Raw genomic sequence first — 22,602 nt, forward strand, 5'->3', positions numbered from 1 at the left:
TATTTTTTTAGACACTTTATTAATCAACAAGAACAAAGTTTCATTCTTAAATCAAGATACATTTACTGGAGAAGAGAAATGACTGAAGATATTAAGACTGAAAAATGAAAAACTGATCAAAATGGAGAACAAATATCTGCCAATGAAGTTTTCCTTTGGCAGATATTTGTTCAATTTTGATGCATTTTTCAGGAAACAAGAGTTAATATCTTTCTTAATTTTGCTTCTCCAGTAAATGTATCTTAATTGAAGTACTAATGAGGAAAGATCAGTCTTTCAGTCTGTGTTTCCTCGCAGGCGGATGAGTTCATCATCGAGGCCGTGTCGATCGGTCAGGTGCGGCGGGTGCGGATCGGTCACGACGGCCGCGGCGGAGGATGCGGATGGTTCCTGGATAAAGTGCTGATCAGAGAGGAAGGTCAGGCCGAGTCTCAGGCCTTTGAGTTCCCGTGTAACAGGTGAAAACACACACACACACACACACACACACACACACTGCTGTAACACACACGACCGCTTCACATCCTCCTCCATCTGTGCAGGTGGTTCGACCGTAATGAAGACGACGGGCAGATCGTTCGTGAGCTGGTGCCGTTCGCAGACGGACAGAGACTTTACAGTGAGATTCTCCTGATGTTAAAGAAGGTCTAATTAAACCCATAAATCAGAGATTCCCAAACCACTTTGAGCTGTTGGGAATATTGTCTTGAAGTTATTATTTCAATAATATAACACATGGCTCTTCTCACATGACATTCATCTTTTTAGTGTTTTTTTAGTATTTTGATCGTTGTTATTTTAAAGTTTAACACATTTTTAGTAAGTATTTATTTTGGTTATTTTTATTTTAAAATTATTTTAATTTTATATTTTTATAATTTGTTTATAAAATTATAAACATATTATATTTAAAATTACAAAATTATAAAATAAAATTACAAATCAAATTTATTTATTTTTGTATTTAATTAGTAAGTGTTTTATTTTGTTTTATTTTTAAAATGATTTATTTCAATTGGACTTTTTTGTGATTTAGTTCATTTTTTATTAAGTTTTATGATTGTTTGTTTTATTTTAAAATTCTTGATTTTTATTTTATATTTTTATAATTTTGCTTTTGTAATTTATTTTATTGATTTATTTTATGATTCAAGTAATTCTTGGGTTTTTTTGTATTTTATTCAGATTTTTTAATTTAGTTTATTTTAGTGCTCTTTGACTGCTTTTTTAAAAATTATTTATTTTTATTTTTAATTTTTAGGAAGTGGTTTATATTTTATTTAGTTTAAATTTTTAAATTTTTTTGATTTCATAAATTTTTATTAAGTGTCTTATTCTGGCTTTGACATTTGACATTTTTATGATTTAATTCATTATTATAAACACAGTTTGGGAACCCTGTGATCGAGAGTAATCCCAGAGTTCAGCACAAAGCTCAGATTTGTGTGGTCACATGATCGGTCTGTTTTCAGACGTCAGCTATCACATCGCGGTGAAGACGGGGAACGTCAGCGGAGGAAGCTCCGACTCTAAAGTGTTCGTGAAGTTCTACGGCGAGAAGGGCGACACCAGCAGGATGATGCTCGCCGTGTCCGACAACAACCTGCGCAACTACTTCGAGACGGGACGGGTGGATGTGTTCACCGTCGACACCGCCGACATCGGCCAGGTGAGCGAGTGTCTCCTGACACGGGTTATCGAAGCGTTTCATCATCATCATCATCGTCATAACACTCTTTAAATCTCTCGTGATGTTCTTCCTGAATGCAGATCAACCGGCTCCTGATTGGTCACACTAACGAAGGCATGCGCGCCGGCTGGTTCCTGGACAGCGTTCAGATCATGGTTCCCAATCACGGAAAACACTACATGTTCCCCAGTCACCGCTGGCTGTGCCGAGAAGAGGCTGATGGGAAGACGGAGGTGGAGATTTACCCCAGTGAAATACTGGACGTTGAACAATGTAAACGCTTCACATTTTTAGCATTTAATCCATTTTATTTTGACCTTTTCAAATTTCAATTTTCTTTATTTAATTCATTTTTAGTTAGTGTTTTAATTTATTTTTAAATTTTTTTTTAGTAATTGATTAATTTTGATTTTTTTATATAAATTTAACATTTTATACATTTCTATTTTGATTGTTTTTATTAGTTTAATGTTTGATTATTTTTTTATTTTATTGTAATGATTCATGTTCATGCTTAATGTCGTTGTTGTGGAGAAGCGTGACGCGGGTTTACCGTCTCTCTCCAGTGATCAACTACGAGGTGACGGTGGTGACGGGGGACGTGTTCGCCGGAGGCACCAATGCCAATGTCTTCATCCAGATTTACGGAGATCAGGGGAAGACGGAGGTGCTGAACCTCAGCAGCAGGTCCAATAACTTCGAACGAGGAACAACAGAGATCTTCAAGGTGACGTTCACGTCTGACATCATCACTCGCTCAGTGTGTCACATGATGCTTTTCACGGCACATCCAGTCATATATAATTACATCTAATTAAATGATAGATCAGGGATTCCCAGACGTTGAAAACATGCGAGTAAACGAATAAAATATTAATCTTTTTTATTTAATTATTATTTTACAATTGTTTATTTTAATTTTATATTTTTATATTTTTTGACTCTTTTTTTTTTTAAATTGTATTTTATGTTTTTATGATTTAACTCATTTTTTATTAAGTATTTTATTTTGATTTGTTTTTATTTTAATTTTTTTATTCTTTAATTTTTAGTAAGGGTTTGAAATTGAATTAACTAAATAAAAATTATTTATTTTAATTTATTGCTTTTGATTTAATTTTTAGTATGTTTTTTTATTTTAATTTATTTTATTTTAAAATGATTTATTTCAATTTCATATTTTTATGATTTGATAAATTTTTGGTAAGCGTTTAATTTTGATTGATTTTTATTTTTAAATGATTTATTTCACAATTCTTATGATTTGATTAACTTTAATAAGCTTTGTAGTTTGTTTTATTTTAAAATTATTTATTTAAATTTTACAATTTTATGATTTCAATTTTTAGTGTTTTATTTAAAAAAATAAATTATTTTTACATTTAATTTCAGTAAGGGTTTTATTTGAATTATTTATTTTCAAATTATTTATTTTAGTTTTTAATTTGTATGTTTAATTAATCTGAATAAGTGTTTTATTTAGATTTGTTCATTTTAAAATTTATTTTACATTTTTATAATTTAATTTATTTTTAGTAAGTATTTTATTTTAATGCATTTAAAATGGTTTATTTAAATTTCATATTGATATTTATTTATTTTTTTAGTAAATGTTTAATTTAGATTTTTATTGTAAAAAAAATAATTTTACATTATGATTTCATTCATTTTTACTGTTTTATTTTGATTGTCTTTATTTTAAAGTTATTTATTTTATTTTATATATAATTTTTGATTATTTAATTAATTGTAATAAGCATTTAAATTGTATTATTTTAATATTATTTATTTTAATTACATTTTTATTATTTTATTTATAGCAAGTGTTTTATTTTAATATATTTAAAAAAAATGTATTTAAATTTCATATTGATATGATGTATTTATTTATTTACTTAGTTAGATTTTTATTTTAAAATGATTTTAACGTTGTTTTTATGATTTAGTATTAATGTCTAACTATCATCATCATCATCACGTGTTGATCTGTGCGACAGGTTGAAGCTAAAGACGTGGGGAAGATCTTCAAGATCCGCATTAGCAATGACGAGACGGGCATCGGAGCGGGATGGTACCTGGACCGGGTGGAGATCAAGCGTCTGATCATGGCCATGGTGCCCAAAGAGAAGAAAGAAGACAAGAAGAAAAAGAAGAAGAAGAAGAAGGCGGAGGAGGACGAGGATGAGGTGGGCGGTGAGGAAGAGCTGCGTGAGGTGGTCCAGTCCTACTTGTTCCCCTGCGACCGCTGGCTGGCGTCTGACGAGGAGGACGGAGAGATGGTGGTGGAGCTTCTGCCGGAGGACAGCGAGGAGCTGGAGGGTACGAGATCATCAAATCAGGGTAAATCCTGCTCCTCAAAGCTTGTTTTAATAATTCATCATCCCGTCTGCCTCAGAAAACACGTATGAGGTCAGCGTCTTCACGGGAAACATGATGGGGGCCGGAAGCGACGCCAACGTCTTCATCAACATCTACGGGGAGAACGGAGACACCGGGGAGCGGCGGCTGAGGAAGTCCAACCATCTGAACAAGTTCGAGCGCGGACAGGTGAGATGAAGAGCGGCAATCTGACACCATCCCTCATGTTATTCACAGTAGATGTAGTCGTATAGTCTTACTCATCTGTTAATGTGAGGCCATCCATTATTCAGCGCACACACCGAATATGCTCCTCTGAATCAAGGCCACCGTCACAGACCTGATCCCACGTTTGGCACTTCAGTTCTCATCAGGTTTGAGCTCAAAAACTGGGCGTTTCCATGCAGAAAACTGACACCAAACTCTTAGAAAAAGAGTGTGACTGGGGCAGTTTCCTTTCAAAAGTTCTCTTAAAGGGACAGTTCACCCAAAAATAAAAATTCTGTCAGCATTTATTCACCAAACCTGAATGAACTGTTTTCAACACTGATAATAGTCAGAAATGTTTCTTGAGCATCAAATCACATATTAGAATGATTTTTGACCCCAAAACAATAGATTGCACCGCCTGTCCAAAACACATTCATGAGCGTAAATGAAAAGAGTGTTTTGGGATCGATGTTTATCTGTTGCTTTAACTAACTTCAGCTCCTGCTGGTGACTCACAGGAGGACACGTTCTCCATCACCGCCGTGGAGCTGGGGCCTCTGAAGAAACTGAGGATCCGTCACGACAACAGCCATCAGTCGGCCTGGTACCTGGACCGGGTGGAGATCGTGGACAGTAAAGACGACACCACGTGAGTTCAGTCGGAGCCGGGAATCCGGCGGTTTATTCACGAGTCTGTTGTTGAAGCGCTTACACGTAACCGTCACGATACGCAGAACGAACGTGTCTCATATCGGCTTGCGCTGCAGGTATTACTTCCCCTGTAATCGCTGGTTAGCAGTCGATGAAGATGATGGTCAGATTGCCCGAGAGCTCGTTCCTGTGGACGAAGCCTTCATGAGGAAGGACGAGGATGAGGAGGAGTCCGGGGCCACGCTGGGATTGGAGCAGAAAGGTGAAAGAAACTTGGGCTCGAATGTTGATTATTTTCCTCATTGTTGCAGCTCCTCTCTTCCCAGTCTGTCAGTATCGCTCTGTTTAGGTCCTGTCTCTATGAAGCCCCTCCTTCTGAAAAGCACACTGTGCTCTGATTGGTGTTTGGGAAATGCCCCGCCCCTTACCATAACCCCCAGTTTCAACACACTACTGACTAACTCAGCCAGGCCCCGCCCCTTTATTCTGCACATTAATTATTTAAATGAGGAATACTGTGATGTTCTTGTTCCCGGAAGAAAACTCATATTTTGCGTTGGAAACATCGGGGTTCAAGCATTTTAAGCCCTTTAAGCACATGCGTAAAAAAAAGTGTTTTATTTAGCAAGAATGATAAATCATTGAAGGAAAACACCATTTACAGCCAATCCAGGGAATTTACCATATGGTTTTAAAGCTTTTTAACAGTTATAGCGCCACCTATGGTTCGATCCCCATAAAGGTTTGCATGCTTGTTTAGAATCTTATGTCACATATTTTCGTGAAGTTCCGAGCTGTAGTTTAGGCTTTTGAGTATTTTTTGCCACGCCCATTTTCTAAATCACCCTGTTATAGCGATCCAGAGGGTAAAGTTCAACTTTTTTGGATAATTATTGACTCGGAGAGTCCAGAGAATTGTACTGCACTTGTTTGGTTCAGATCGGGCAAAAAACCTAGGACTGGTTCGCAAAAGTAGTTTTTTTACATAATCACGAATATTTAATAAATGATTTGATTGACAGCAGTGGTTCTTGAGGCAAAGTTGTTCCGAATGTGGAGATCTATCAGATTATATGAATGTTGTGTGTATGTGTGAAACATCATGTGATTACAGAGGCATAAAACTCGTTAGCGCCACCTAGTGGCCGATTTCTTTCAAAATTCTTACAGACATCTAGGCCAATGAGTCGAACATGCCGACCAGCCTCAGTTAACCTTGTCTAATAGGTGCTCAAACTTCATTGGCCGATGGCGGCCATGTTTTTTGAGATACACAAATGTCTTCATAGACTATCATGCCCCCTTGGACCAAGACAGTGCATGCCAATTTTCAAGTCAAGTCAAGTCACCTTTATTTATATAGCGCTTTTTACAGATTGTGTCAAAGCAGCTTTACATTGATAACTTTTGGCTGCACAGCAGCTCTTAAAGAATAGTGTCAATGCAGGCAGATCAAAGCACTGTTAAATATCAAATGTCAAGTGTCCCCAACTAAGCAAACCAAAGGCGACAGCGGCAAGGAACCCAAACTCCATCAGGTGACATCAGGTGGCAAACAAGTGGCAAATAGGTGTTAAAATGGAGAAAAAAAACCTTGGGAGAAACCAGGCTTAGTTGGGGGGGCAGTTCTCCTCTGGCGAACAGTGCTTTGTTACGACTCAGGTTGCTATCATAAGTCAACATTCAAAGTATTTATTTCAGTTCCATCCAGTTGAGGATCATACAATTTTCAAGTTAATCAGACATGTTATAGCGCCACCTAGTGTCTAATCACCGCAGTTTTTTAATTCTGACCACAGATTGAGCCCCTACACATTTGTACCAAGTTTGGTGAATATATCTCATTCCGTTCAAGAGTTATAGCCATTTCTGTACAAGTAGCCCTGCCCATTTTGAAAGTTTTGGCGCCTCTTAGTGACCGTAAATCAATATTTCAACTTTTTTTTTTCTTTTGATATTCAGACTCCGGAAAACATTTCTGCACTGGTTTGGTTCCAATCGGGTGAAAAACCTAGGACTGGTTTGCAAAAGTATGTCAAAAGTTCTAGGAGTTATATGCAGTTTGACGTTTTTGATTGCTGTAGCGCCACCTATTGGCCAATCTGGGTCATACCTTTTCAACCCCTACCCAAATTGAGACCTATCATCTGGCCAAGTTTCAAGTCTCTAGGCCTTACGGTTTTGCCTGCCTGATTAGTTTTACAGCGGAAGAAAAATAATAAAAATCCTTACAATTACAATAGTGTTTCAGCACTACGATCTTGAACCCCCAATTAATTGTGAGCAGTTTTTCTCTCATTTATTTGATTTCTTCTTCTCATTATTTTTTTTGTGTGTAGCGATGTCGACAACATACACCCTGAGGATCAAGACCGGAGAAAAGAAGCACGCTGGAACAGACGCCAATACCTTTGCGATCCTGTACGGAGAGAATGACGACACAGGTGAAAACACACGTCTGTTAAATACTGAGTGTTCTTCACCACGTCCTCTGATCATTCATGTGACTATTCTTGGTTTCTTCACACAAAACGGCCATTCAATGAACAGGAATCATCAACCTGAAAGCCTCTAAATCTCACAAAAACAAGTTTGAGAAGGGAATGATCGACGAGTTCACCGTGGAGGCCGTCGATCTCGGAGAACTTCAGAAACTGAGAATCGGCCATGACGACTCGGGTGAGTGAAATGTGAGCGAACACGTTAAAGTCATGTCGGAAAGATCATGTTTACGAGTTAAACGCACATGCACCGCCATCTTGCTCCGACTTCCCAACTCGTAAATACTAGGGATGCATGATATATCGGCCACCATATCGGTATCAGACGATATATGTTCATTTTTAATGTTATCGTTATCGGTCCGATAAGAAAATTTGGCCGATATATTAAAGCCGATAAATAATTATTATTTAGATTATTAATAGATTATTTCCGTCAGATTCACACTGTTCACCATGATGGTTTTGAATTGCTTGAAATATGATTGAAATCACTTCAAAAAGCAAAATACAGTTAAGTTCAACATGTGCAGCACAAGTCTGTCATATAAACTACATAATATTATAATTGTGTGTTTGGGACATGGCTTTTAATGGTGACACTTTTGTTTTTGTAATCAGGCTCTCAAAAATTATATAAAAATTTGGATTTAGATTTATTGGCCAATATATCGGTTATCGGCTTTCAAATATCGGTTAATATCGGTTATCGGTATTGGTCAAAATTTTTATATCGGTGCATCCCTAGTAAATATGAACTTCCCAGCAGGACTTGAATGCAGCATGAGTGACAGCAGGGATTGAATCAGGCTTTGTTCAGACAGGATTCGCTCGACTGCCTCTAAAAGCTGCTTGCGAGCAGTTAGTGACCCGTCTGGTATTAGTTTGCCTGGCAACTTTACAGAAACGCTCCAATCACATTGCTCTTAATGGACACTGTTGTTCTCGAGTAATACATCAACACATAGGAAATGCATCACAAATGAAGCTCTAACTTTCTCAGACAGCCGTGAGATCAAATTGAGATAAAACAATTTTCTTCCTCAGTGTCTTATTTTCCAGCACAAATATCTACACATTCTTAAGTCAAGATACATTTACTGGAGAAGGGTTAGAGATCAGAAGATCTTTCACAAGATGTAATATCGGTCTCTGGTGTCTCCAGAATGTGTGTGTGAAGTTTCAGCTCAAAATCCCCCACAGATCATTTATTATAGCTTGTCAAATTTGCCTCTATTTGGGTGTGAGCAAAAACACGCCGTTTTTGTGTGTGTCCCTTTAAATGCAAATGAGCTGCTGCTCCAGAAGAGGGCGGAGCTTTAACAGCTCAACAACAAAAAGCTGGAGAATCTCACGCAGCCAAAATGAGGAAAGTGTTCAGCCTTACATTGTTCAAACCGGAGTCGACACTGATGGAGAGACTCAGGAAGAAGTTACAACTTTTAGACTTTTCTGAATGGTTAGTGGATAAATTGATGTAGTTTCTGTGGAGTTGATTCAACTCATCCACTAGCATGTGCCGTCATGTTCATCTTTTGTGTGGAATTGACCCTCGTTTGTGAAGCAGTCCGGCGTAAAATGACGGCATTTACAAAAACAACTCTTCCTCTTCTCTAAAGAAGCCCAACATGGCCCCGCCCCCTTTGTTGTGTGTTCTCGGGGGCGGGGTTTATGTAAATTTTAGGGTTTGTGATGTCACTAACCCAGGAAGAAGCTTGTTGTAGTCCTTAAAAAGTGATTTCTGTAAAAGAAAATATCTCTCTTTGCATTGAACTTTGAGTGTCGTAACTTTGCAGATGTTGTTTATGATCAAACAGCAACATTACACACTAACTAAAGTTAGTCAAATCATAATCAACCACCTCTTTAATGTAAATGAAGTGCGTTCCTGAGGAACGTCTGAGCAATAAAACATTCCTCTTGGATGGCTTTCATTTTCATTGCACTGTCAGTCAGTCTGATGGATCTGTGTGTGTTTCAGGAGGGTCGGCGGGTTGGTTCTTGGACTGGGTGGAGATTGATGCTCCTTCTCAAGGACAGAGGCTTCGCTTCCCGTGCGGCCGCTGGCTGGACCGAGGGGAGGATGATGGAGCTGTCGTCAGAGATCTGTATCCTGCGGAGCTGCAGACTGAACTTTACACACCATGTGAGAGACTAGGATTAGAAAGACATTCATTTATTCATTGTTTCCTTCCATTGAACACAAAACAGAAACACGCACTGCAAATAATGATGTTCTTCCTCAGTGTTTCTGTCTTGTTTTCCAGCACAAAGCACAAGCTTTACGTTTATTTTTCTACATTGGCAGATATTTGTTCTTGTTTTAAGCACAAACTCGCTTCATTTTCTAGTCTTAATATCTTCAGTCAGTTTTCTTCTCTTGATTTAAGAATGTTTAGATATTAGTGCTGGAAAACAGGACAGAACAACATCAGAGAGGAAGAGTCGTAACTGAAACTCCTCACATGAAGCTTTATAAGAACATAACGAGATCTTTATCTTCCTCCTGTAGTCGTTCCCTATGAGATCACCACCTTCACGAGCGACGTGTTCGCCGCAGGGACGGACGCGAACGTGTTCATCGTCCTGTACGGTCAGAAGGGCTTGTGTACGCAGCAGAAGTACCTGTGCGTCAACAAGAGAGAACGACGCTTGTACTTCGAGAGATCAGCAGAAGACATGTTCATCGTGGAGGTGAGCGTCTGCCATCATTACTGCAGCTGAAAGAGAAGATGAGCTCTTCTTTTTGTCACTATTGTGCCGTATATCTGAGTGAAACGCTTCGCAAACAAGAACAAATGTGATATTGATTGCATGGTTGTGGTTTGCTATTGGTGGATCTCATGTGAGTGACAGGTTGCCCCGCCCTCATCATCAGAGAAGAGAAGAGATGCTGCAGAGGAAGATATTCTGATTCAAGATTACGAGGAACATGAAACAATAATGATAAATCATTTACAATAAACAATGCAATATTCCATAAAAACGATTATGATTTCAGTCACTCAGCGGTGTTGTTTTGTCTCTCTCTGCGAAGCTGGAAGACATCGGCGACATCATAGAGAAGATCCGAATCGGACACGATAACAAAGGGACGAATCCCGGCTGGCATCTGGACAGAGTGGAAATCAGAAGACTTTTAAGAAAAGGAAAGGTAACTTGTTTATATTCACCTATTAAAAATAAATGACAGTTTACTATATATTCACATAGAAAACAGATATTTTCTTCAAATCTTAACGACCCCAAACTTTTGAACGGTGGGGTATTTTGCACCAATTTCCCAGGAAGTGATGATTTCGTTCTCTTGAACACACAGGATGGAAATGTTGATTTATTTGCAAACGTTTTATGCGATATTCCCAGTTAAACAAATGTGATCACAACTGGTGTGACTTCAGATTCAATCAGTGTTCTGACGGCGTGTTTCTCAGGGTTCGGAGACCACCATCTTCCCCTGCGAGCGCTGGCTGGCCCGCTCTGAGGACGACGGAGAGACGGTGAGAGAGCTGGTGCCGTCCGACATCATCACGGAGAAGCTGCTGAGAGACGGGACGCTCAAACACCAGGAGATCGAGGTGGAGGACGCTCTGGAGAGTACGTTCTGTCTTATTACCGCTTTATTATGATCTTACAGCCTTTATTAATCGTTGTTATTGTTAGTTAATAAAAATGTTGATGACCTGATATTAACACACACAACTTTTGATTTGAATTATGTGAGATTGACAGGAACTGACATCATTAATGCTGTAGAAGTGTTGTTCATGTTCATTAATGTAGTTCACTAATGAAACCTTATTGTAAAGTGTTCGTTTTATTAATATTAGCTTTAATTTTTCATTTTCTTTTAGTAATTTTTATATCAGTTTCATTTTAGTACTTATTGTCATTTTTTTTAATTTTCATGTTTTTCAGATTTTCATTAAATATTTATATTTCAGCCTTATTTCAATAAATTTCAACAAATTAAAACAATTTTTAACATTTGTAGTTTAATGTTCTAATAATAGTTTTTTTCAGGTTAAGTTTTTAATTGACTTCATATTTTATTTCAGCTTTATTTCAATAAACAAAATTGATTTTTAATAGTTGTTTAATTTTCTAATATTCATTTTTTTAGGTTAATATTTTATTTACCTACTTTATCTATAATTTTTTTTATTTCAGACATATTTCAATAAACAATTTTAATATTTGTGGTTTAATTTTCTAATGTTTATATTTTTAGGTTAAATATTTCATTAACTATTTATAATTCATTTCAACCTTATTTCAGCAAACAAAAACTATTTTTAATAGGTTTAAAATACACATAATATCCAGTAATTGTATTGATTTGCGCTTACACTATCAGACGTGAACAAAACTTGATCTGAATTGTTTTACAAAAATTAATTTTGTTTCATAATTAATGAACTTAGCAATATTAACACTGTTTTTTCACTGTAAATCTGCTTCTTGTATGAATCTCTGAAGAAGTAGAAATAAATGAGAAACATACGTGAACAATAACAACACTGGCTCGTCCAGTTTTCCGTTATATCTGAATATTCAGCTGCGAATTAGTTGTTGTTGGAGCTCCAGCGCTGATGTCATGTGATGATGATGTCATGTGATGTTTCAGCTCACACGTATAAGGTGTCGGTGAGGACGGGCGACATGAACGGAGCCGGCACTGATGCCAACGTCTTCCTGACCATCTACGGAGATCTGGGAGACACAGGAGAACGAAAGCTCCGCAAATCTGAGAGCAGCAGTAACAAGTTTGAGAGAGGAGTGGTCAGTCACATGACATCATTCAGATATCACTGAAAATGTGTTGAAGATTGTGTGATCATATTGCGCAGTAATGCTTGGAGTCGACGTTTGATTTCGACATCATATGGACATGTGGAGACTGAAAGCAGCTGTTTGTGCAGGTGGACAAGTTCAGCATCGAAGCCGTGGATCTCGGTCAGGTGTTTAAGATCCGGATACGACACGACGATTCCCAGGCTGGAGCCGACTGGTACCTGGATCAGGTGGAGGTGGTGGACGTGGAGACAGAAGAGGTGTACATGTTCCTGTGTGAACGCTGGCTCTCCAAGAAGAAGGAGGACAAGCGCATCGAGAGGACCTTCTTTGTCAAGGTGACGCGAATCTGCCTGTTAATAAACATATTAATAATTACACAGGATGAGTGTACAGAGACCAAACAAACTAACAAAAACACAAATAATGTGTAACACTTAATAAGAAGGTCTCATTAGTTAATGCATTAACATTAATTAACAAACGGTTAAAATGTTACAGCGTTTATTCATCTTTGTTAACATTAGTTAGTAAACTAAACATTAGTTATTATTGTTAACTAAACCATAAAAAACATTTTCTTTACTTGAAATAACCTTTAACTGAAATAAAATAAAATATACAAAAACTTAAATATATTTTATTTCAGCTAGTTGCCAAGATGAGATTTCTTATTTTCATTTAGTTTAACTTAATGCACTAAAATAACTTAAAAAATAAAAATGAATAAAAACGAGTTTAAAAAACAAAACTAATACAAATGTCAAAAACACACAACAAAGTTACTAAAGTTAACTAAAATAAAAAATATTAATAAATATTAATATAAATAAAATATAACAATAAATATATAAATATAAAACTAATCAAAATATTAATAAAAAGAGACATTAAAAACAAAAGCTAATAAAAATGTCAAAAACACAATGAAATTAGTATCCCTTTAAAGGTAGGGTAGGTAAGAACTGTATGAAAATTTTTTTTTTAAAATGTGTTTAAACTTTATTTATATATCAATACATAATTAAAATGTAAGTACTCTGAAAAAGAAAGTATAAAAATCGAGTGTCTGTAGACCTCTCACGACTGTTTTAAAGACAGCTCATTATTTCTATTCACTCCACCCCCTCCCTTCTGGGCTCCTTCCAAAGCCACGCCCCCAAAACACATGAACGCGCGACTCCGACCACTGAGCTGGAAGACGCATTATTTACCTGAGACGAGCGGAGAGGAAGGAGCACAGTGCATGACATCATGTCAGAATCACATGTAATAAAAATAACTTTATAATTATGAAGATAAACAAACAAGATGTATTTTAGTACTCACTAATCAAGCTAGCATATTGATATTGGTAAAGTTTAAAATATATATTTTTTTGAATCGCTAACGAGCTAGTTATGTAGAAGGCAAAGCTAAAAACAGGTTGCATGATACACGTTTTTCCATTACCATCATTTACACTGTGAAAAATGACAATAAAAACAGATAAACATGTTGATAGTTATAAAAACTGTCACTTGTTCACTGAACGACACAACATACAAGTCTCACCGGTCAGAAAGCGACTCCGAGACAATAGTGGATACAGGTGGTGGTGGCATTGTAAATCCACTTTTCAATGGTGTGGACGTTGATATGTCTTTCTCATAACTAATAAAACAAATTATACAAATCAACACAACAATTACATCACATTTATAAAATGTCTTGATTACAGATAAACAGAGTAACAAACACACAAATATCAACTCACAACTGCATTGCAGACACAAAATAATAACACACACATACAACAAAGTGTGTACGACACACACAGATACAAGATAAAGACATCAGTAAACATAGGTAGAGAATATAAAAACAAAACAAAGGCGAAAAAAACGTGCAGGTAAACTTACAAGTGAACATGGTAAAAGAGTTAGACAGAGGGTAAATATAGTTCTAAGAAAAGTTCCTAGATGCGGAGTAACGTTAGGCCTACTATCTGTTAAACATGTGTTTAGTTATCTAAAGCAAAATTATGCACAATTCAACACTATAGCCATCATCTTGAGCTAGGCTATAGATTATTTATCGTCTCTACTACGGCTCGCTAAGTAATGTTATGTTAGCTATATTACGCAGCTACGTGTGCTAATGACACATGCTTCATGAAAAAATAAACAAAAAAATATGTACGATTAAAATACAAAAAGAAAGATTTACCTGTCCAGCAGAAATAAGGCCATCAACGAGTCACTTTTCAGCCCCTTGAGTTCCCTCAGTTCTCGCCATCGCTGGAAAGCCACGCCGATATTAACTCTTGTTTTATTTCTTTGTTTATCCAAAATGTTTTTGTTCCTTGCCTTTTCTTGTATTGTTACCGTCTTCCTTTTTTTGCCCGGTTTGCCTTCAGTAACTGCATAGGCCGGTACAGAGAATTCTGCTTGATGTTTCTCTGCCATTGTTTGGTACGTTATTCCTCTTGAATTCCCCAAATCAAACGTGCGCGCGCAAGTGGGCAGGTCATGTGTGGCAAAAGGGTGGTTGCCATGGTTGCGAGAGAGTGACAGCCGCCTAAGCCAATCCTATGTTTCGTCCCGAATGGAAATAATGAGCTGTGTTTAATACAGATTAAACGGTCTAGAGTCAATCGATTTTTATACTCTTTTTATCAGAGTACTTACATTTTAATTATGCATTGAAATATATAGAAAGTTTAAACAAATTTGGAAGAAAGTTGTTAAAAAATTTTTTACCTACACTGCCTTTAACTAAAATTAAAAATATAAATAAATATTCATAAAATATATTAATGTAAAACATAATATAAATATAAAAAGTAATCAAATATTAATAAAAAAACTATAGACGTATTAAATTATATATATATATATATATATATATATATGGCAAAAGTAAAAATATGAATAAAAATAAATACTAATCAAAAAATTAAAACTATAATTGAAATTCAGTTACTTAATATTAACAGTTAACAACTTTTGTTTTAAATAATGTTTTAATAAATGTTTAAATTAACATTAAGATTATTAATGATTATTAGTGAATGTTAATTAACGCAACCTTACTGTAAAGTGTTGCCAAAAATACATACATAATGCATAAAAACAAATGTATAATTGAAAAACAAATGATTAAATGCATTAAAAAACTACAATTTAAAAGAAAAGAGTCAGCCTGTACCTGTACATCCAAACCATGTGACTGTTGTGTGTCCTGCTGTGTAATCAGGGATACGAGGGCGAGAGGAACCCTCAGAACGCAAAGAAGAGCCTGCAGAACTCTAAAGCGGGTCTGGACAGCAACATGAACAAGAAGAAGAAGAAGAAGAAGGCTGTTATTATGGAGGAGGGGCCGAGTGAGTCGATCTGCTTGTGTCCATCCGTAGCTCATCCGTAGCTCATCCGTAGCTCTCATACGGGTGATTGTGGTTGTTTTGACAGTGATCCCGTACCACTTCACCGTGTCGACGGGAGGCGATCGTGACGCCAGCACCAGCAGCCGAGTCTACGTCATCATCATGGGGCCCAACGATCTGGAGACGGAGCGGCTCTGGCTGGATCTGCCCGACGGGAAGAAGTGCTTCGCTGCGGGAGGAATGGAGCATTTCATGTGCTACGGACTGGATGTGGGCGAGATCAAGAGAGTCGAGGTGAGACTCGGAGGAACATTCACAAATAAAGACGCGCTGTTAGTGAACTGAAGATGCCTTCTCTCCTCAGCTGGGTCATAACGGAGCGACTCCGGAGAGCTGCTGGCTGGTGGATGAGCTGTCTGTGGCCGTTCCCACCAAAGGCATTCAGTACAACTTCCTGTGCAAGTGCTGGCTGGCCAAAGACAGAGGAGACGGCCTGACGGCCAGAGTCTTCAACATACTGGACGCCACCACCATCAGCATCATTCGAAAGGTTCGGTGTGCGGCTCTTGGGTCACGTTTAAATTATCGACCCGTGTGTAGGGAACACAACTCGCTCCAGAAATTGGGATGATTTTATGTGTATTATAAGCATGTTGGGTTTGTTGTTTGGGCTCATAAAGTTTATAGAGTTTTACAGAGCATTTGAATTGATTTTGTTTATTATGGGCTGTTGTTCAGGTGGTTTACGAGGTGACGGTCGTCACGGGTGACACTCAGAATGCAGGAACCGACACCAACATTTTCATAACTGTGTTCGGGGCCAATGGGAGCTCGGAGGAGATGCTCCTTCTGAAGAACGAGGACAGGTACTGATTCACCATCGTCCGGATTATTAGTTCTCAAACGCACAAAACAAGTTATTTCTACAGCACTCTGTACAATACAGACTGTTTCAAAGCAGCTTCACATTAATAAACAGGAAAATGACTATGTTAATGTTAATAAATTAATCAATTATGAAATTAATACAAATCAGTTTAATAACAGGGTCAGTGCTCCGAAATTCATAAATTCTGAAAATTTCCACTGTAAAGCAGCTCTACAGAAGAACATAATGCAGGTCTATTCAGCTCAATCTTGATTCAGTTCAGTTCAATAGTGTAAATGTTGAAAAGTTCATTTATGAAACAAATTCAATTCAGTTCAAAAACAGTGCCAATGTTGAAAAATTGATCAATTATAAAATTCAGTTCAGTTTAATGTTAATTCAGTTCAGTTCAATAACAGTGTAAATGTTGCAAAATTAATCAATTATGAAATAAATTCAACTAGAAAAGCAGCTCAACAGAAGTAAATAGTGTCATGATTCAATTCAGTTCAATAACAGTGTCAATGTTGCAAAATTTATTAATTATGAAAAATTAAATTCTGTTCAATGTTGATTCAATTTAGTTCAATAGTGTAAATGTTGCAAATTTAATCAATTATGAAACAAATTCAATTCAGTTCAATAACAGTGTCAATGTTGCAAAATTGATCAATTATAAAATTCAATTCAGTTTAATGTTAATTCAGTTCAGTTCAATAACAGTGTAAATGTTGCAAATTTAATCAATTATGAAACAAATTCAGTTCAGTTCAATAAGTGTCAATGTTGCAAAGTTGATCAATTATAAAATTCAGTTCAGTTCAATAACAGTGTAAATGTTGCAAAATGAATCAATTATGAAATAAATTCAACTAGAAAAGCAGCTCAACAGAAGTAAATACTGTCATAATTCATTTGTTCAATATTGATTCAATGTTGATTGAATTCACTTTAGTAACAGAGTTAAAGTAGCAAAATTCATCAATTATGAAACAATAATAGTGTCATAATTCAGATCAGTTCAGGTTTTGTTCTCGTCTGATAGTGTCAGTGCAGTCAACTGATAACTGAATATTAACTGACATTCTAATCATTTAATTGTAAACCGTTAGTAAAACCCTTTTTAAACACGTCATGTGGGTTTGTCGTAGGTTTGAAAGAGGCCAGGAAGACACATTTAACCTGGAGATCGATGACATCGCGCCCCTGAAAAAGCTCCGCGTCCGCATCGACGGGACAGGAAGTCGTCCTGATTGGTTCCTCGACAAGGTCAGTCTGTGATACGAGCATCTCATGAAACTCAAGTCTTTTTAATCAGGTTATCAGGTTGATCACGACAAAGTGAATGACTATAAACATTCTGCTTGTTCCTGTCACATGACCCAGATGATCATGAGAAACCTGACCACGGAGGAGGTGTACATTTTCACCTATGAGGAATGGCTCTCCAAGACCAAAGGACCCAAGAGGACGAAGGTCTGTGAACTTCCTGCCGTGGTGGACGACGAGGAGATGGTGGAGAAAACCACGTACATCATTCAGGTTAAAACCAGTGACGTTGCTGGTAGGTGGAGTTTACATGACGCACATGTGACTTTATGGGAAGTCAGAAATGCAAGATATAAACTCAAATAAAGTCAGAATTTTGAGGTAAAAATTTGTTTTGCAGCCGCTGGTACTGACGCCAACGTGTTTCTGATCGTGTTCGGGGAGAACGGCGACACGGGAACGCTGGCACTGAAGGAGAGCAGCAACAGGAACAAGTTCGAACGCAAACAGGTGGACGTTTTCCGCTTCTTGGACGTCCTCAGTCTGGGCGAGCTGTCCAAGGTCCGAGTGTGGCACGACAACAAGGGTGAGAAATGTCCTCTCAGTGTTTGCTGAAGCTGTCGTGTGGAGCGGGTTCTCATGTTCCTGTGATCAGGTCCGGCTCCCGGATGGCACCTGGAATACATCGACGTGAAGGACGAACTGCTCGATCAGACCTTCCGCTTCCCGTGCGACCGGTGGCTGGCCAAAAGCGAGGACGACGGTCAGATCATGAGAGAACTGGCATGTGCCAATAACGATATTCTGGATCTCAGTGACAAGACCAGTAAGAAAGAGCGTTTTCTTACGTTTGTAACCATCGTACGGTGTATTTATTGAATTTGCGCTGTAACGTCTTCCCAGAGTATGAAATCGAGATCACGACAGCCGGCTCTGATGACGCTGAGACGAAGGAGAACGTCTGGATCGTGCTGGAGGGGAAAAAGGGACGTTCGAAGGAGTTTATGATGGAGAACCCCAAGAAGAAGAAGTTTTTGCGGTATGTAGCTGGTTACACGCACAACCATTTTAGCCACTAATACTATTCAAGTCTCTTTTTAGTATTTACAAACATGACGAGACACGCACGGCCGAGTGACATGTGTACGCAATTTCCCACGAAAACCATCAGACAGGTCTAAAATATAAACACTTCAGGCCTAACAGAGGGAATCAGGACACGAAGGATTGATGATGTATGCACTCATTATTTAAATTTTGTTAGTTTTGAACAAAAAAAAAAAAAGTTGCATAGTGTACCTTTAATAAAAACTAGCATCTCAATGACTTGAATGTCCACTGCAGCAGATTATTCATATTCATTCACAAACATCAACATTAAACAATTTACAGACTGTGATTTTTCTGCTTGTGCGCTACTTAAATAAAGTTTCTTTACTGGCATTGACTGTTCCATAAAGAACCTTTAACATCCATGGAATCTTTCCACTGGACGAAAGGTTCTTAATAGTGGAAAAAGGTTCTTTAGATTCACACTAAGAAAAAAAGTTATTTTGTGTGTGTCCCTTTAAATGCAAATGAGCTGCTGCTCCCTGCCCCCTTTCCAGAAGTGGGCGGAGCTTTAACAGCTCAACAACAACAAAGCTGGAGAATCTCACGCAGCCAAAATGAGGATTGTCAGTAACGGTGTTCAGCCTTATATTGTTCAAAATGGCATTATTAAAGCTCCACCCTCTTCTGGAAAGGGGGCGGGAGCAGCAGCTCATTTGCATTTATAGGGACACACAAATTTGACAAGCTATAATAAATGATCTGTGGGGGATTTTGAGCTGAAACTTCACACACACATTCTGGAGACACCAGAGACTGATATTACATCTTGTGAAAGGGGCGTTATTGGTAACCTTTTGATGTTCATGGATGTTTTTTTCGTGCTACAACTATAAGCTATATATTAGAATAAAAGACTCGCTCTCCAAGCTGCTGCGTGAAGTTTTCCACCCTCTTTTGATTGACAGGATGTCATCGGCCCTGATCATCGGCTGTTTTTAAATCCGTCTGATGTCCGATTAGTGAAAATAACTGCTTTATTGGCTGATATATTGGTGCATCTCTAATAAATTACTGAACGAATGACTACTAATGCATCATAATCTGACTCTGTTCCAGTGGTGCCACGGATTCATTCGAGTTTTCCTCTAAAAATGTGGGAGAGATCGTCGGTATTTGTTTGGGCCATATAACGAAGGAGAAAAAAGTCAAGAACGAGTCTTTCTGGCACGTGCAGGAGGTGGTGATCACGGAGAAAGAGCTGAGAAACAAGTGAGTTCACGTCACCATGTTCATCTGAAATACTGAGCAGATCCGAGCGTTATTCTCCCTGTTCCTCCTCCGCAGATTCTACTTCACATGTGACGCACGGATTCCTCTGGCTGCCAAGAAAGACGAGTTCATGACGTTCGAGTGCACCAAAACCGTGGAGAGTTTCGCCAGCAAAGTCCGCAGTTTGGTTCCCGTCAAATACGAAATAATCGTCATCACCGGAGACGTGAAGGAAGCCGCCACCGACGCCAACGTCTTCATCACGCTCTACGGCGTCAACGGAGACTCAGGGAAGCGAGCGCTCAAGCAGAAGTTCAGGAACCTGTTTGAACGCGGACAGACGGACCGATTCCTGCTGGAGATGCTGGATTTGGGGGAACTCTTGCGGATCAGAGTGGAGCACGACAACACGAGCACGTCGGCCGGCTGGTTCCTGGAGTGTGTGGAGGTCACCAACACCGCCAACTGGGTGACCACCATCTTCGTTTGTGGAAAGTGGTTGGACAAAAATAAGGCCGATGGACAAACTCAGAGAGTGCTGTATCCTAAATATTAAACGCTTATGATTTTGAACTTTTGGGACCAAACAGTAGGACTTATTTGTACTTTTTTAAAGAAATTCAAATAAATTCCTTTGTACTGAGACAATGTTGTTGTCTTTAAATCTGGTCACATTCTCAAGGTATCGAACCTGCAAACTTTGTCAGCTGCCAAAAACTGAGATGTCTAAGATTACATATTTTCATAATTAAGCAAAAATCAATGACTTCAATGACTTATCAACATTCACGTTACTGGTTCTCTGATGTCATTTAATGATCACATGACATGCAGCTAAACAAATTAAATATTTAATTTTTTATTAAGTGTTTTTAATTTGTTATTTTTATTATTTATGAAAAATTATTAGCTTTTAGTGTGTTGGAACATTTGACGGAAGTCAATTTATAAATGTCATTTTTCCCCCCATTTATTTATGACTCAGAGAAATCATTAAATGATCTTGGTTCTCTAAAGCCCATTTGCCTAGAAATTGTTTTAAGCCATGTGTTATTTTTATTCGGAAACTGGTCTGAAACCAGACAAAGTCTGATAATATTTTCTTGTGGTAAAAATGTATTGTAATTTAATTGACTGTCTTTAAACTTTTCCATTTTATTGTCATTATTTAGTTTTCTATTACTTCAGGCCTCAGTTAGGCATCGTGTGTGTTTCATCTCACCTTTCTTTTGAGAAACCAGTTTCTTTTGAAGGGTTTCTCCGTCTTGTTTTCCTCTCATTTTAACTTTAATATAACAAAATGGAAATTAAGCCTCGTGAAGCTCTGAGGTTTTTCGTTTATGGTGCCACAAACATATTCTAAAGCAAAGACTATAGATATAGAAACACTGTTTGCTCCTTTTAGTAAAAGAAACTGCAATGCGCAAAATGGCGGAATAAGTCCCGCCTTCTAAGTAAAAGAGGCAATCGCTGATTGATAAAGTCATTGCGTCACTGCAGCTACCGTTAGACGCTCTGGTTCCCATAGAAACCTAGACTGCACATGCGCATTGACTCATCTAGCCTGAAAAATAAGCTTTTTTAACGCTATTTGAGCAGAATCATTTGTGAGGCAGTTCATGTCAGATTTCGTTGCTGATTTGAAATATTATTTAATTTTGAGCATGCCAAGCAGTTTATGAGATTTTAGGATTCCCACATTCAAAATCGCCATCTGCTGGCTCGTGAAATTTACAATAACCATATAAGCCATGTTTTAATCGACTGAAAATGTTCTTTTAGCAGATGTTATTTCTTAATAATTATACTGCAGTAGTAAAAAAATGAACACTCAAACCATACCACCGCACCACATCGGGAAAAAAACTCTTTATTGATAAATGAAATGTAACCTATCGCTCTTTTTGTTGACTAAAAAGTTTAAAAATATAACGTTATTTGGTCTGCCTCAGCGCGTTTAACAGCACTTGTCAATGTCAAATTATATGAGATGTCCAATCAAATCAAAGAGGGCGGGGTTTCAGTGTTCAGTATCCGGGCGCGAACTTCATCATGATGCTTCCGTATTAACGGTGAACGAGTGTGAGGTAAAATGTAAGTAGCGAAACTTTTAATACTATTTTGCAATGTAAATGTTGAACGACCCACAGTAATATACAGTGATGCAAAATATTCTATTTTGATTTGTCATATTACTCTGTTTTAATTGAAAACAGCCTTTTTCAATTACGTGTTTTGTTTTCTTTATTCCCTTAAACACCTTTAGGACTACTACATTACTGGCCCAGAACTTTCAGTACTTCTCACTTTAAAAGTAAACAACTTATATTTTACACTGCACCACAATTAAACTTGCCAACCATATGGTAAGTTTAATTGTGGTGCAGTGTAAAATATAAGTTGTTTACTTTGATCCTCAATACCCTACACCAATTATTAATAAAGGGTTAGTTCACCCAAAAATGAAATAATGTCATTTATTACTCACCCTCATGCCGTTCCACACCCGTACTAAGACCGTCATTCATCTTCAGAACACAAATTAAGATATTTTTGATGAAATCTGATGGCTCAG

At 37.6% G+C, this 22,602-nt stretch overlaps 1 protein-coding gene across 2 annotated transcripts in view; it reads left to right on the plus strand.

Moving 5' to 3' along the window:
- Window positions 1–20,608, plus strand: part of loxhd1b (lipoxygenase homology PLAT domains 1b) — a 38,702-nt gene extending 18,094 nt beyond the window's left edge. For both annotated transcript variants that reach the window (XM_067394207.1, XM_067394206.1), the window contains 28 exons: window positions 298–458; window positions 543–619; window positions 1,473–1,669; window positions 1,771–1,963; window positions 2,257–2,417; window positions 3,688–4,009; window positions 4,086–4,237; window positions 4,777–4,907; window positions 5,026–5,171; window positions 7,249–7,353; window positions 7,460–7,588; window positions 9,392–9,556; window positions 9,923–10,104; window positions 10,448–10,564; window positions 10,845–11,007; window positions 12,038–12,192; window positions 12,333–12,542; window positions 15,442–15,568; window positions 15,654–15,862; window positions 15,933–16,118; window positions 16,307–16,434; window positions 17,588–17,705; window positions 17,823–18,000; window positions 18,106–18,291; window positions 18,361–18,531; window positions 18,609–18,744; window positions 19,875–20,027; window positions 20,103–20,608. In XM_067394207.1, the coding sequence (XP_067250308.1) occupies window positions 298–458; window positions 543–619; window positions 1,473–1,669; window positions 1,771–1,963; window positions 2,257–2,417; window positions 3,688–4,009; window positions 4,086–4,237; window positions 4,777–4,907; window positions 5,026–5,171; window positions 7,249–7,353; window positions 7,460–7,588; window positions 9,392–9,556; window positions 9,923–10,104; window positions 10,448–10,564; window positions 10,845–11,007; window positions 12,038–12,192; window positions 12,333–12,542; window positions 15,442–15,568; window positions 15,654–15,862; window positions 15,933–16,118; window positions 16,307–16,434; window positions 17,588–17,705; window positions 17,823–18,000; window positions 18,106–18,291; window positions 18,361–18,531; window positions 18,609–18,744; window positions 19,875–20,027; window positions 20,103–20,583 (4,839 nt within the window). In that variant the 3' untranslated portion in view covers window positions 20,584–20,608. The remainder of the gene's footprint in view (window positions 1–297; window positions 459–542; window positions 620–1,472; window positions 1,670–1,770; window positions 1,964–2,256; window positions 2,418–3,687; window positions 4,010–4,085; window positions 4,238–4,776; window positions 4,908–5,025; window positions 5,172–7,248; window positions 7,354–7,459; window positions 7,589–9,391; window positions 9,557–9,922; window positions 10,105–10,447; window positions 10,565–10,844; window positions 11,008–12,037; window positions 12,193–12,332; window positions 12,543–15,441; window positions 15,569–15,653; window positions 15,863–15,932; window positions 16,119–16,306; window positions 16,435–17,587; window positions 17,706–17,822; window positions 18,001–18,105; window positions 18,292–18,360; window positions 18,532–18,608; window positions 18,745–19,874; window positions 20,028–20,102) is intronic.
- The last annotated feature ends 1,994 nt before the right edge of the window (window positions 20,609–22,602 follow it).

This window comes from Chanodichthys erythropterus, chromosome 9 (genome assembly GCF_024489055.1).
Source record: "Chanodichthys erythropterus isolate Z2021 chromosome 9, ASM2448905v1, whole genome shotgun sequence".
NCBI classification, from domain to species: domain Eukaryota; kingdom Metazoa; phylum Chordata; class Actinopteri; order Cypriniformes; family Xenocyprididae; genus Chanodichthys; species Chanodichthys erythropterus.